This window comes from Carex rostrata, chromosome 4 (genome assembly GCF_964058835.1).
Source record: "Carex rostrata chromosome 4, lpCarRost1.2, whole genome shotgun sequence".
Lineage (NCBI taxonomy): Eukaryota > Viridiplantae > Streptophyta > Magnoliopsida > Poales > Cyperaceae > Carex > Carex rostrata.
Window position 1 is genome coordinate 2,509,666 of NC_135921.1, and position 12,906 is coordinate 2,522,571.

Genomic DNA, 12,906 nt, shown 5'->3' on the forward strand with positions numbered 1-12,906 from the left:
TCAGGAAAGCTTGCAAAAGATCTACATGAATTATGATAGTCCATAACAGGTTATTTTTATTTATTTGAAACTGAAATAACCTTTTTAAGGAAATTTAAAATCACAACAACAATTTAACACAATAAATTAATAATTGATTTCGTTATTTGTAGTTTTCAATTATTTATAAATCTGTGATATTTTTACATAAAAAATAACTAATTATAAAAAAAAATGTCAGGGAGAAACGGATCCTGCGTTTCTGCGTTTGGAATTTTATGTGGAAAATGCAAAGAGCAAAATGTTTATTTTTTATAATATTTTAATACGGGGAATTTCATGTATATCTTCAAAAACTTTGAAATTATGTATTTTCTTCTCTAAAATTCATAATATCATATTTACCCTTTCAAACTTCAAAAACTCACAAATCCATTTTTTTTCTATTAAAACTCATTTACCCTTTATTAAGAAAAAATGTAGCATGTTTAGAAAAAAAATTAGTCCTTTAATCAGTCGGTTTTCAAAGACAAATGTGCAATTTCTCTACTTATGACGCTTACACAGACATACCCAAATATCATTGTATACAGGTCAGAAATGACTCGTTTGCCCTCAAAAGCTGATCTATTAGAAGAATGATAATTTTTTTTTTCTGAAACATGCTATATATTTGTTTTTCTTACTAAAATGTAAAACGGGTACTTTATATATTTAAATGAATTTTAATGGAAAAACAATAAAATGGATAAATTTTTGAATTTTTGAAGTTTACAAGCGTAAATATGATATTATGAATTTTAGAGGAAGCAATATATAATTTGGAAGTTATTGAGAGGTATATTTGAATTTAATTTTCTTTTTTGAAAATGCTACAGATTAAAAATCGGATAAACCTTCGAAAGAGAAATCATCTACTGACCTCTTCGAAAATGGAGAGGATTCGAGTTACCATATCACTTATTCTAGTTAAATACTCTGAGGTAACATAATGTTTCCTTTTACGTCTAGGCCGTCTGATCAGAATCTGAGCCTATACGGACCGATGTGGAATGCAGAGAGTACCTTTAATATTCGTGCGGAGTCAATTAGACGGTCCGGATCTAAACATAATATTTCTGTTACTTCAGTTAATATGATTTCTTCGAGGAGTTCGAGTTATTGTTCTTATCTCCTCTAAAACCCTTCGTTAGGGATCTCTCGGCACTGCTTCCTCAAAGAAAGAGAAATCATTGACATGCAGTGGCATCTACATGGCCATGGCTTCTCTTTGCCCTCCACCACTTCCTCTCTCTAGCGTTTTCATCTCTCCTTCTAAAAGAGGAGCATCAATGGAGATAGTGTGCTATTCCTCTTCACATCTCTCCTCTCTCTCTCATGTCCGCCGCTGCCGCACCTTCTTTGGTTGCTCCAGCTTGTTTCGTCTCATTAAAAGGGTTTTCTTATTCTATTTCACTTGCAATTTTTTATATATTTTAACTTTTATGGCCCAATTTTCACTAGTTTTACACATGTTTTCCTAAGACGTACTTAATTTGCTAATAATTTTGATTTAAGGCTAACCAATTCCATTGTGGTTATACAGGCATTTCAGTCATTCAACTGATTCAAAGGATAATGCTGGTACTACTCATATCGCTTTTCAAACTCATTCCTTCAGTTCTCCATCTCTGTCTCAAACATCTGGTTTGTCACTGCATGCTTCTTTGTTTGTTTATGTTTTTGTTTATTTATTAATTATTCATTATGTATTTGTAAGGAGGCTACATATTTGACCCCCTTCTAGCTAAACTTATTATGCGGTTTGCTCTTCATGTCTTATTATAGATTTTTTTTTTTTCCTTCTTTTTTTCTGTAAAATGTACCACCGGTTTCATTAAAGAAAAAAAGTATTTACATCTTACAATTAACACTCCTTCAATTAAATTAAATAACAACACATACTAAAACCCCCTTTAAACCCTTTCTAACCCTGTTGGAAGGTACTGCTGAGTGATCCCTTTCTGGCCACCATAGTACCTAAGTACAATCAAGCATAGTCTAGTACCCAAGTACAATCAAGCATAGTCTTTATTTTTCTGAATAACATCCTAAACCCAGCAATCAGTGAACAGGGATCCCTATCCAATCTGATCCGATCGTTGCATAGTGTTTGCAATTTAACAATTCAATCGAATTGTGAAAAGAAGTTACTGGATTATTTGCAATTTTAGGCTTTGGTTTAGCGTATGCATATTTATGTTTTAGAGTTTAGCATATGCAAATAGTTCCCAAATGTTTTCTTATTGCAACTAACACCATTCAGTTTTAGATACTTAGCTTCTACAAACAATGCCCAATTGCAAGCCAGAGTTATATAGAAGCTGTATTTCTTTATGTTGGTTGGTAATAACATTTTGTGTTTACTGCAAAGTTTTGTAAAAACAAATTAAGTCAACGTGATCAGGGTCTAAGCTGCAAATTTCCTGAGCTACTTGTAGAATGTTAGTTTTGAGTTAATATGGAAAAAGTAGGGACAACCGGACAATGTAGTCACTTTAGCTTCCCTTAACCTAGTTTTTACTTGCTGAGCATTACTCGCTAAATATGCAATTATTTGGTTTCATCTGTCAATAAAGTGAAATAATGGTTCTGTGAAGGAGTTCCTTATTCTATATCTGACACTGTAATTTGTGCATGTATTATGTAGATCAGACCTACAATTTAATTTTTATTATTATTTCAGATGTTTCTAGTGTGGCATGTAAAGCACATTGTACAATTTTATGGAGCATAGAAGCAAACATCGCAGATGGAGTAGTATACGTAACAGGGGGCCCAGTTTCGTTGGGCTGCTGGGATCCACATCAGGCTATTCCTTTCTCTCGTTCGCTTCACACCTCCAATTTGTGGGAAACCCAAATTGAAGTATGATGACCCAAGACTATATCTCAATTGCAAATAGAACCTAGTATTTCCATATTTGCAAGGAGGGTTGGAAAAGAAATCTGCATTACCCTTACTTTATAATATTAACTTGTAAAGCAGCATTTGAATAAGTTGGGCTGATCCTTTTTTTCGGGCTTGTGCAAAAAAAAAAATGTTTGTCAGGTGAACTTGTAAAATTGATGGCAATCAGCAGTTTGTATAAACTTGATCTAATGATGAGTGCTGGTGTCAAATAATTGAAAAAAAATTGTGGCTGTTAGACACAAATATAATAATTCCTTAGCTGTGTTCGCTAATACAGAGAGTTATTGTGTTTCTTTTACAAAGAAGCTGCAAATTTAATTTAATTTTTCTGAAATAATCTTTAGTTATATTTGATCTAAAGTGTATGACTAGGTCTTTGGAATATTATGTCAGGTCCGGTACTGGTATTGTCCAGTTTGTAATTTTATATTTACTTTCTTTGGGTTTCCATTTTTTTTTGCTGATTTTCGAAAATTACATGTTTTTTCAGGTACCATGGGGAATTAACTTTAAGTATAACTATATCATAAGACATACCTCTTCAGTTATAGAATGGAGACCAGGACCTGAGTATTCTCTCTCTGTTCCTGTCTCAACTGGAGGGGATGACTTTATTAGGGTTAGGGATTGTTGGATGCGTGAGTCAATACATAGGTTTCCCCTTCCTTCATGGGGATCTTGGCTATTGGACTCAGGCTTTACAATAGATCTATTAACCCATCCAGCCCAACAAGATCTCTCTCCAGGTATATGGTTGAATAATAATTTCAAATTTGTTGATTGCTTAAATTTTACTTTTTAGCATTTCTCTTTTAAAGTAGCACGATGGGGAGGCCGTTTCAAAGCTGGGGAGAATTAATTCATATAACTGTAATTTTGTATTATCTATTTAATCAATTATTTGCTATTCAACAGCAGAAATTGTCTATTTTTCTTTTACTTTTTTCTTCTTAGTTTTGTGATGGCAATAGAATGAATAGAATAGATAAGTTTTGAAATTTTGAGCGACAATTTCCAAAGAAATGAAGGCTTTAGATTCTGGGGCTTATTCCAATTAATAGAAACAGTTTTCGAAGACAATGCGAAGGAACATTTGCACAATACTTATGACAACTCCACAAAATGAATCAAAAGATGGTTCCTTCCAACAATGAAACTATACAATTTTGATTATTTATTTGTTATGACACTGGATATTTTAATTACTCTCAGTGATTGGCAGGTGAGCAGAACATTCTGGAAAATAAAAACGGCACTACAAGAAAAGATGACCAAAGTATTATCCAAATCAATGGTCATGATTGCATTGAGAATTCCAACTCCAAGTTACAAAGAGAAAAATATGGCCTTATAGAAGAACCATGGTTAATTGACTTCAAATATGCCAAACTATACTCACTACTTGAAGAACAAACAGAGGCAGTTGCCTCACATCCCCCAAGGGAGGTGGAAGTGGGGTCCACTGTCATACTAGTCAATTCCTCAGCATGCACCATGCAAAGGATTGCAGTTTTGGAGGAAGGGAAGCTTGTTGAGCTTTTGCTGGAATCAGAAAAAAAAGATAAGGTGCAAAAGGATGATATATACCTAGGGGTAATTACGGAGCTCGTGCCTTGTTCAAAACAAGCTTTTGTTGATATTGGTATGAAGCAAGGTTTCATGGAAATTAAGCAATCTATAAAACCATTTGTTTATACCACAAGTAAGAATGATGAGGAGAGAGAGGAGGATTTGGAGGTGGCCGATTTTGTGTGTGAGGCATTGCAAGGTGGAAATAATAAAAAGAGGAATCAGTGGGTTAATGTGAAGAAAGGTACAAAGATTATGGTTCAAGTTAAAAAAGAAGAACTCCCCAAAAAGGGCCCTAAACTCACCCCTTATCCGAACCTAAGCAGTAGATTTTTGGTTAGTAGTACTTCTTTAGAAGATTTATTTTCTTATATTTTTAGTGTGTTATTTATTTCAGTTGTGCTGCACATATGTCCGGGCTAAAGTGTTGGTGTTTGGTTGAGGCCTAAGTTGATTGTTCCAACATAGGGCAGCTTAAGCTATTAATGTTTAGTTGAGGTCTAAAGTTATGTCATAGCCTAAGCTGGTAACAAATAGTATCGATCAAAGAAGAGAGAGGGAAAAAAAAAATTGATAGTCGCTGACAGTGGGGCCGTAGGGTGACTAACTCTTAAGTCACCTTGATAGGTGGTTTAAATTTAGAGGCATAATTTTAGAGTTACGCCTAGTTAGGTCGGCTTAGTTAATCTGCGTTTGGTGGAATAACTGAGACATAAACCCCTTATTCCATGGTTTAGTCCTCAACCAGACACCACCACCTCATTGAAAGGAAGAATAAAATGAACTTTCATGTTCTGAAAACCCACTGTGACATGACCACCACCTTATTGAAGCTCTTGGGTCTGACCATGATCAGGGCATACCAGCTGAGGGTTAATATTGTTAGTAAACTCCTAAAGCACATAAAGAAATAAATAGAAGTAATATAAGAACAGGTATCTGCCAAAGCTACTATAATACTGAGGGCTTGGCCTAATTACTAAAGGTTTAAAACAACAAAAGAAATTGACATATAGAAAATTCCTCAGGTGCTAGGTACCGAAAAGGACAAGGTTGGTGTGTCAAGAAAAATTTCTGGGTCGGAGAAAACCCATTTGAAATTAATAGCAAAAAATCTCAAGCCACCACCAGGCATCGGCCTCGTACTGCGAACCGCAGCAGCAGGTCACTCATTAGAGGAGCTACAGAAGGATCTGGATGGGCTTCTTTCCACCTGGAAGGAGATTGCTGAGCGTGCCAGGTCAGCGGCACGAGCTGCTGATGAGGGCGTTGAGGGGGCTGTGCCTGTGTTGCTGCACGGTGCCATGCCTCAGGCCCTTTCTGTTGTCCAGGATTTATTTAATGACAAGGTTGAAGTATTTGTCTTTGTTTTTTTAGTCTTATTTTGCCAACCCGGTGTTCTTCATGTAGAGCCTCTGGCAGAGGAAGGTCTATGTAGAACCCAGGGGGTGCTTAGCCATCACCATGATTTCCATTTTTTTAATCATGTATATTGAAATTTATTTTTCTTAAAATTTATAGCTCAGCTCCCCTCATAAATTATCATATGTGTGCTTGTAGCGTAGTGGTTAGAATTCCAATTTGTGTTATTGTGGAGCCTTGGGTTCATTCCCCCCTCTCCCCCCCAAATCTAAATTTTATAGTTTCACCCCTGAAATAGCTGGATTTGAACCCAAGTCCACAAAGTGAAATTCTAACCACTAGACTACAAGCACACATTTAGCACTTTATAAGGGCGGGGGGGGGGGATAATATAAAAACTACTTTCAAAACAATAAACAAAAAATTAAATATCAATACACATAATTATAATTTTTAAAACCATAGGGGTGGCTAAGCACCCCTTGGCTTACATTAAGATCTGCCCCTGTATGTTTGGCTTGGATCTATATTAACATTTTGAATGTGATCAAGTCTCATAGAGCAGAAATAACTAATTTAAGATTGTCTAAAGCTCTTGTTGTTGGTAATTATGGTTGAGTCAATTGTTGAGTTACGCATCTAACGATTTAGCCATTTCTTATTGATTTTTGTTTTGCATAATAAAACAATTAACTCGTAAGGGATGATTTTTCTCAGGTCAAAAGCATGGTGATTGACTCTCCCCGTACGTATCATGAGGCAAGTGAATGTTTGTTGCTATGCATTATAAAATGCTATCTTTAATACAATAATGGACTTGCAATTAAGCACATTCAGTGAACTAAATTAATTTAAATAATCAAGGCATAGGTTATATTCACAACAAACTCATTTGACAGCCTTATGATTGACAAAATGCTTACTAATATAAAAAAAGTTAGATTTGTTTGTATATCCCAATAAACAAATAGTCACACAACTGATTTTGATTCTTTAATTTGCCCAGGTAATGAGTTATCTCCAAGAAAATGCCCCAGAGCTTTGTGAGAGGGTAGAATTGTATGATAAAAGAACACCCATTTTTGATGAGTACAAAATTGAAGAAGAGATAAACGGCATTCTTTCTAAAAGGTGTGATACTCCGCTATCTTCATCTTGTATACAAGCAAAAATTGATTTGGTCTGTACTCTGGTGCAAAGGCCATTCGCACCAGACAGGTCAACCGTACCATCTTGATTGGGTAGATGTACAATTAAGGATCTTATATACATAATCTGAAAAAATGCATATTATTAGTTTATACATGCTTGTTCTGGATATAACTTCTATCATATTAGTCCAGTTATATCATATGCAAAATTTTAACTATGCCTCAAGTATATACTAATTTGAATTTTCAGTTTATGCCAACTGCACAAATATCCTATATGCTATTAACCCCAAACCTGAGTCATTAGGGTTAATTTATTCATTTTACTTGACCCTCAACAATATTAATTTTCCTGTATGCAACTCCATTTATTAGGGTTGATCTATCAAATGGGGGTTATTTAGTGATAGAGCAGACAGAAGCATTGGTATCAATAGATGTGAATGCTGGTTCTAGTGTTTTTGGAGAAGGCGATACTGCAGAGAGAGCTGCTCTAGATGTCAACATCTTAGCTGCAAAGCAAGTATGAATATTCACCTTTGTTGAGGCATATTTTGTGAGGAGTATTCTCATTATGTTCTGATTTGTTTGGAAGTTTCCATGCGGGACCCGTAAAGTCTTAGTGGATCACCATTTGCAGTCTGGAAGAACCAGAAACTAGTCCTGATTTTATTGAGAAGTTTAGGAATTGCTTCTCAGTTCTATAAAACACCAGTATCTGAATTCTTGGTTTCTTTCGCCAAATAGAAAATTCTGGGTTTATTTTGAAACAAGGATTTGTGGTTCATTGGGAATTTTTCAGACATAGAAATTTGGGTACAACTAATATTGAAGCTATGAATGAGTTAGGTTGGGAAATGAAAATTTTATGCAAGATATATCCAGTTGAGTTTATGTTGCATCCTGTTTTGCATATTACACACTATTTAATGAATTTGGATGCAAAATTTTGTATATTTTCAATAACCTTCCACTCTCTTTTGGTTCAACTCTCAACCATATAAATAGATTTAAGTAAAACAAAAGCTGAGCTCTGAATCCCACATTTTCAGTCTTCTTGGCTTGATTTTGTATTAGAAAAAGAACTCTTTGGTGCTTGGGCAAATTTACCCAAATATCAAGATGTGTTATATTTTCAAGTATCATGACCTACTAGGGTGTTATTTGCAAAATGTACCATAAATATCTTTCTTTTTTTTAAGATTGCAAGGGAGTTGCGTTTGAGAGATCTCGGCGGCATAATTGTTGTGGATTTCATTAACATGTCTGATAAATGTAAGTTACCAGGACTTTAAGCTTCTTTTTTTTTTGTTCTTTTCCTTCCATCAATGCTCTCAAACTACAAGTCTTTATTATTTTATTTACTGTTTCCTGCATCAGCAAGTATACGGAAGGTGTTTGAAGAGATGACAAAGGCAGTTAAACGAGATCGTTCTAAAGTTAAAGTTTATGAGTTCTCAGATCACGGCTTGATGGAGATCTCTAGGAAAAGGGTATGTATCTCAACTTGTACGTGTGTGTGTGATTAAGCCTCAATTTGAGCTTTCAGTTATCCCAACTTGTAAAGATTAACTCGCACCTTTTGCGCTAGTATATTATAATGAATGAGGCTATAGTAATATGCATATTACGGTCTAGAACTTTCTCAAGTGATTTTTGACCTACCTAAACAAATATTATGAAAATTCTAAAAAAAATGTAAAAATTTGGTCTTCAAGTATATTTTCATATGAAGATCATGTTGAACGGTTCAGATCGACTGTTTGAACTTTAAAACGGAAATATGGGTCCATATCGCGTGCCGCTGTGTAATATGCATATTACCATAGCCTTCTCTATTATAGTACTAAGGTTTGACTAAAAATTTCATAGTGTAATTTTGCATCAGATAATGTTTCAATTACCTTCAGCCAATCCAAAGGGTACATTGAGTAAAAGATATATTTTTTTTTGAGGTGAGAGTAAAAGATATTTGCATGTGTTATAATGTAGGTAAGGCCAAGCGTCCCATTTATGATTAGTCAGCCGTGCATCTGTTGCCCAGGTACCGGCCGGGTTGAGGCACTGGAGATGTCCTTTATGAAAATTGAAAATCAAATTCGCCGCGTAAGTCCTTTTTAGGTTTCAATGGAAGTTGCAGATCTGATTTGTCTGGTAAATGTTCCATAAATTTTACATTTAACCCAAAGTTAACCTAATTATTTCTCCGAGTTAGGGGTGTAAACGGTCAGATACGGATCGGATTGTGGTCTTACCGTATCCGTATCTGTTATAATTTTTCGGATATGGATATGGATACGGATAGTCTCGGATATTAAATGTTACGAATACGGATCGGATATCGGACGGATACGGATATTTTTCATAATTAGCTTGTTAGTTACAAAACATCTATTATATTATTAAAATATTAGTCACTAATTATGTCATAGTGTTATTTTGTTCATCAAAATATATATCTATATGCAATTTAATAAATTATTCATACAATATGTAATTTAATAAATCAATTTAAAAACATATATCACATTTGTTGTGGTTTAAAGTGTAAACGGTCGAATACGGATAGTAAAATGTCTTACCGTATCCGTATCTGTTATAATTTTTCAGATACGGATACGGATCGGATAATTTATGTACTTTTCCGGATTCGGATTCGGACGAAATCGGATATTATCTGATCCATTTACACCCCTACTCCGAGTCCATCATTTCTTTGATTAGACCTAATTAACCTCAGGATAGGCTTGAAAGGTGAAAAATTGTACAACTTTGGATTGTGAGAAGGAAGAAAACATGAAATTGACAGTAAAAACCGTGCTGTTGCATACCATTATATACCAGTGTCACTTCTCCTGTTTGGCCCCTCCTTGATACTATTGTACTCTCTTTTCTTGTAGCTGTTTTTATTTTGAGGGTTCAAATGCCTCCATTTTTAGAACTAAAATAACTTGAAATTTCAAACTTAAATGTCAAAATAAAACTGTTAGATATAGGGGTGAAAACGGAGCAGATAGTGGTAAAACCATATCCATATCCCTTTTTTCATTTTCCGGATACGGATATGGAGCGGATATCAGACATAGTAGACGGATATGGATACGGGTCCAAATCAGATCGGATATTTATTAAAATAATATAAACAAATATTAAAAAATAATAAAGGTCATAATATTTATCTAATTATAATGGTGAATAAAATAAGTTTTTCATAATATATATTAAAATATATGGTATATATCTACTATTCGGATACGGATAATTGAAATGTAAAACCATTTCAGTATCCTTATCCACATGGATATTCGGATATCTACATCTAAGTTTTCGAATACGGATCGAATATGGATCGGATATTATCCATACCGTTTTTCACCCCTAGTTAGATATGATCTATATTATTTATTCTATGCACATAAAAAATGATGGAGGCATGATGGAGACACCAAAAATGGAGGTATTTTAACCCTCTTTTATTTTTAGCTGATATAATGTATTTTGATTCTTTTGGTTAAACAGGCCTCATCAAATCACAGACCTGTTCCGGAAAATCCTAAAACATGGCCGGAATTAAAGCTGCAGGTTGACAAGCACATGTACTCCTACCTCACATCTGGCAACAGCATTAAGCTGGCTGTGTTGAGTGTTTCTCTTCATGTGTGCATCTCTTTAAAGGTACTGCTATATTTCTCGCTTTTCACAAAATTGCCATGTCAAGAGAGTAACTACATCTCCAACTGGACCGCTAGATCCTCAATCAAGTTGCTGGTACCCTTGGTTCCATGATTAACCAGTTTTAACACAATTTGGCCTCCGCTAACTAACTTGCATATGTGTAAAAGAGTAGGGTTAAAATGCTCCCGTGTTTAAAATAGTAAAAAATGTTACAAAAAATGTAAAATCGAACCCTTATTTAAGATTCAATTTGAATTTGAATTTGAATTTAGCGTCAAGTGATCTCTCTATTTTTTTTAATCAAAACATTAATTGCAATTTATCAAAGAGTCCAGCTGCACATAACAATACCAAAAACATGTTGTATTTAGCGTCAAAGGATCTCTTTTTCTGTGTGCTGATACTAAAAATAGACTGCCATGCACTTTTTTTTTTTTTCTCAAATCAACAGAGGGTGGATGCATTTCCTCGGGGAAAATTTGAAATCATAGACATCTCAGCCTTACGGGTTCTAGACAGAACTAAGAATTCAAGCGTCCCCTTTCACAAAAAGAATTTAAGGAGACACGGTCACTTTCCAAATAAGAATTTAAGGAGTCGTGGCCACTTTCGCATTAAGAAATTAAAGAGCAGTGCAACATGATTCATGTCATTGTAAAGATAGTCCCTTTGTTTATGGTAAAGCTTAACATTTTTTTTCCTGCAATTAGGATTTATTTTATTTTCAAGACCGAGTGCCTATTGTCCTCACACCTGGAAACAAAATTCAAAAGGAAAAAGTCGATTCATGCAAAGTTTATTCCAACCATTGTTTCATTTCAGCTCTATAAATTAATAGGAATATATTACGGAAGTATATTGTAGATGGGAAAAGATAACCCATTTCTGTAATGAGTAGCGGTAAAATTCCTAGTTTTGAGCAAAGAGTTAAACTTAATGCAAATTTGAATTAATGGTTAGAATTAAAGTTTGTTTAAGTGCATGCATTCAGAGGCGGATTTATGTATAGCCCAGGGTGTTTAACCACCCCATGATTTCAAAATTTTTAATCATGTATATTAAAATTTAACTGAATAATTTTTTTAAGGTTTTACATAATTCAACTCTCCTCATAAATTATTATGTGTGTTTGTAATTTAGTGGTTAGAATCCTAATTTTTAAATTTTTATTGTGGAGACTTGGTTCAAGTGCTGCTTAACTATTTGTATTTTTGTAAAAAAAAAAAAAAAATCAGAAAGAGGCATTGGAAGATAAGATATTGGAGGAAATTAAAAAACACAACAAAAAAATGCATCTATTTAATGTCCTCCAATTCTCATTTTCCAGACCCCTAAATGTCATTATTTTAACTATTTTCCCTTAAAAAATGGTTTTCTTCAACCCTCCCTTGCCGGGCTTTCTCTATATATTTGCTATTTCGATATTACCAAAAGATTTGCAATTTTATAGAAGCGTTGAGATGACAAAAAGGACCAGAAAACAAAAAAAAAATGCATGTGTCAGATTCTTGTTCCAAATCACAAGACTTGCATGATTCTTACAATTTTAATTTTTTTTGCCTCCCTGACAAAGGAATTCGGATCCCCCGGGTATCTGAGGTGCCATTATTAGATTTGGACCGTTCTTTAACATGGCGCGAATCTCAAAACTCCTGACAATGTAGTTTCATTTTTTTATTTTGACTGACTGATAGTCAAAAGGTAATTTTCAATTTATAAATTTTAAAGATTTCACCTCAATTTGGAAACAAAAAGTAAAAAGAAAAAGAAAAAAAGAAGAAGCAAGAGTGTTATTCACGCGGTAAAAATAAATGAAGCTGATAATTGTATCTTAAACAAAGTGCCCGTGCGCGTCCTCCAACCTTCTAGAATATTGGTGACAAAAATATCAGATTTTACCTCATACAGCGCAATAACAGTACCAATCTTTTTTTATTGTATAGAATTTCGCTGCATGAAGAGAAAAATGCTATGTTAAACAAATTTAACAAAAGTATCGCCAAATGGAGCGAAACAATCGTAAAATTTAAACATATAAAGAAAAACGTTTAATCTACTGTGTTCAAGTGTTTAACTTTCATTGTAAATAAGTTAAATTTTCATTTTGAAAAACAAAAACGAATCCCCGAATTCGTCCCCGAGCAAAAATTTACAGATCTAAACTGGAACCAATCCCCAAGCGCATCCCCGAGCACGAAATTTACACCTCTAAATTTGT

General features: G+C 34.2%; 1 protein-coding gene and 1 long non-coding RNA gene across 2 annotated transcripts; one reads left to right on the forward strand and one right to left on the reverse strand.

The window, feature by feature from the left end:
• The first annotated feature begins 1,171 nt into the window (after positions 1 to 1,171).
• Positions 1,172 to 11,496, forward strand: LOC144552675 (ribonuclease E/G-like protein, chloroplastic). The gene is made up of 14 exons (XM_078300668.1): positions 1,172 to 1,415; positions 1,565 to 1,665; positions 2,705 to 2,886; positions 3,422 to 3,677; positions 4,154 to 4,836; positions 5,529 to 5,849; positions 6,580 to 6,621; positions 6,869 to 6,993; positions 7,389 to 7,536; positions 8,216 to 8,288; positions 8,394 to 8,506; positions 9,006 to 9,119; positions 10,533 to 10,688; positions 11,140 to 11,496. Exons 1-14 carry the CDS (start codon positions 1,357 to 1,359, stop codon positions 11,329 to 11,331), a joined length of 2,565 nt encoding a protein of 854 aa, XP_078156794.1. The 5' UTR covers positions 1,172 to 1,356; the 3' UTR covers positions 11,332 to 11,496.
• Positions 9,120 to 10,452, reverse strand: LOC144552678 (uncharacterized). Its single transcript, XR_013511196.1, has 2 exons — positions 9,712 to 10,452; positions 9,120 to 9,207 (listed from the first exon to the last, which is right to left on the reverse strand). It is a non-coding gene; the product is annotated as an uncharacterized LOC144552678 (long non-coding RNA).
• Positions 11,497 to 12,906: the final 1,410 nt, after the last annotated feature.

What these genes read in the sequence shown, in the direction of transcription:
- LOC144552675 (XM_078300668.1), top strand. Translation starts at nt 1,357, where the DNA reads ATGTCCGCCGCTGCCGCACCTTCTTTGGTTGCTCCAGCTTGTTTCGTC. An exon ending in CATTAACATGTCTGATAAAT is followed by an intron (nt 8,289 to 8,393) that starts GTAAGTTACCAG and finishes TTCCTGCATCAG; the next exon opens with CAAGTATACGGAAGGTGTTT. An exon ending in ATGTGTGCATCTCTTTAAAG is followed by an intron (nt 10,689 to 11,139) that starts GTACTGCTATAT and finishes TCAAATCAACAG; the next exon opens with AGGGTGGATGCATTTCCTCG.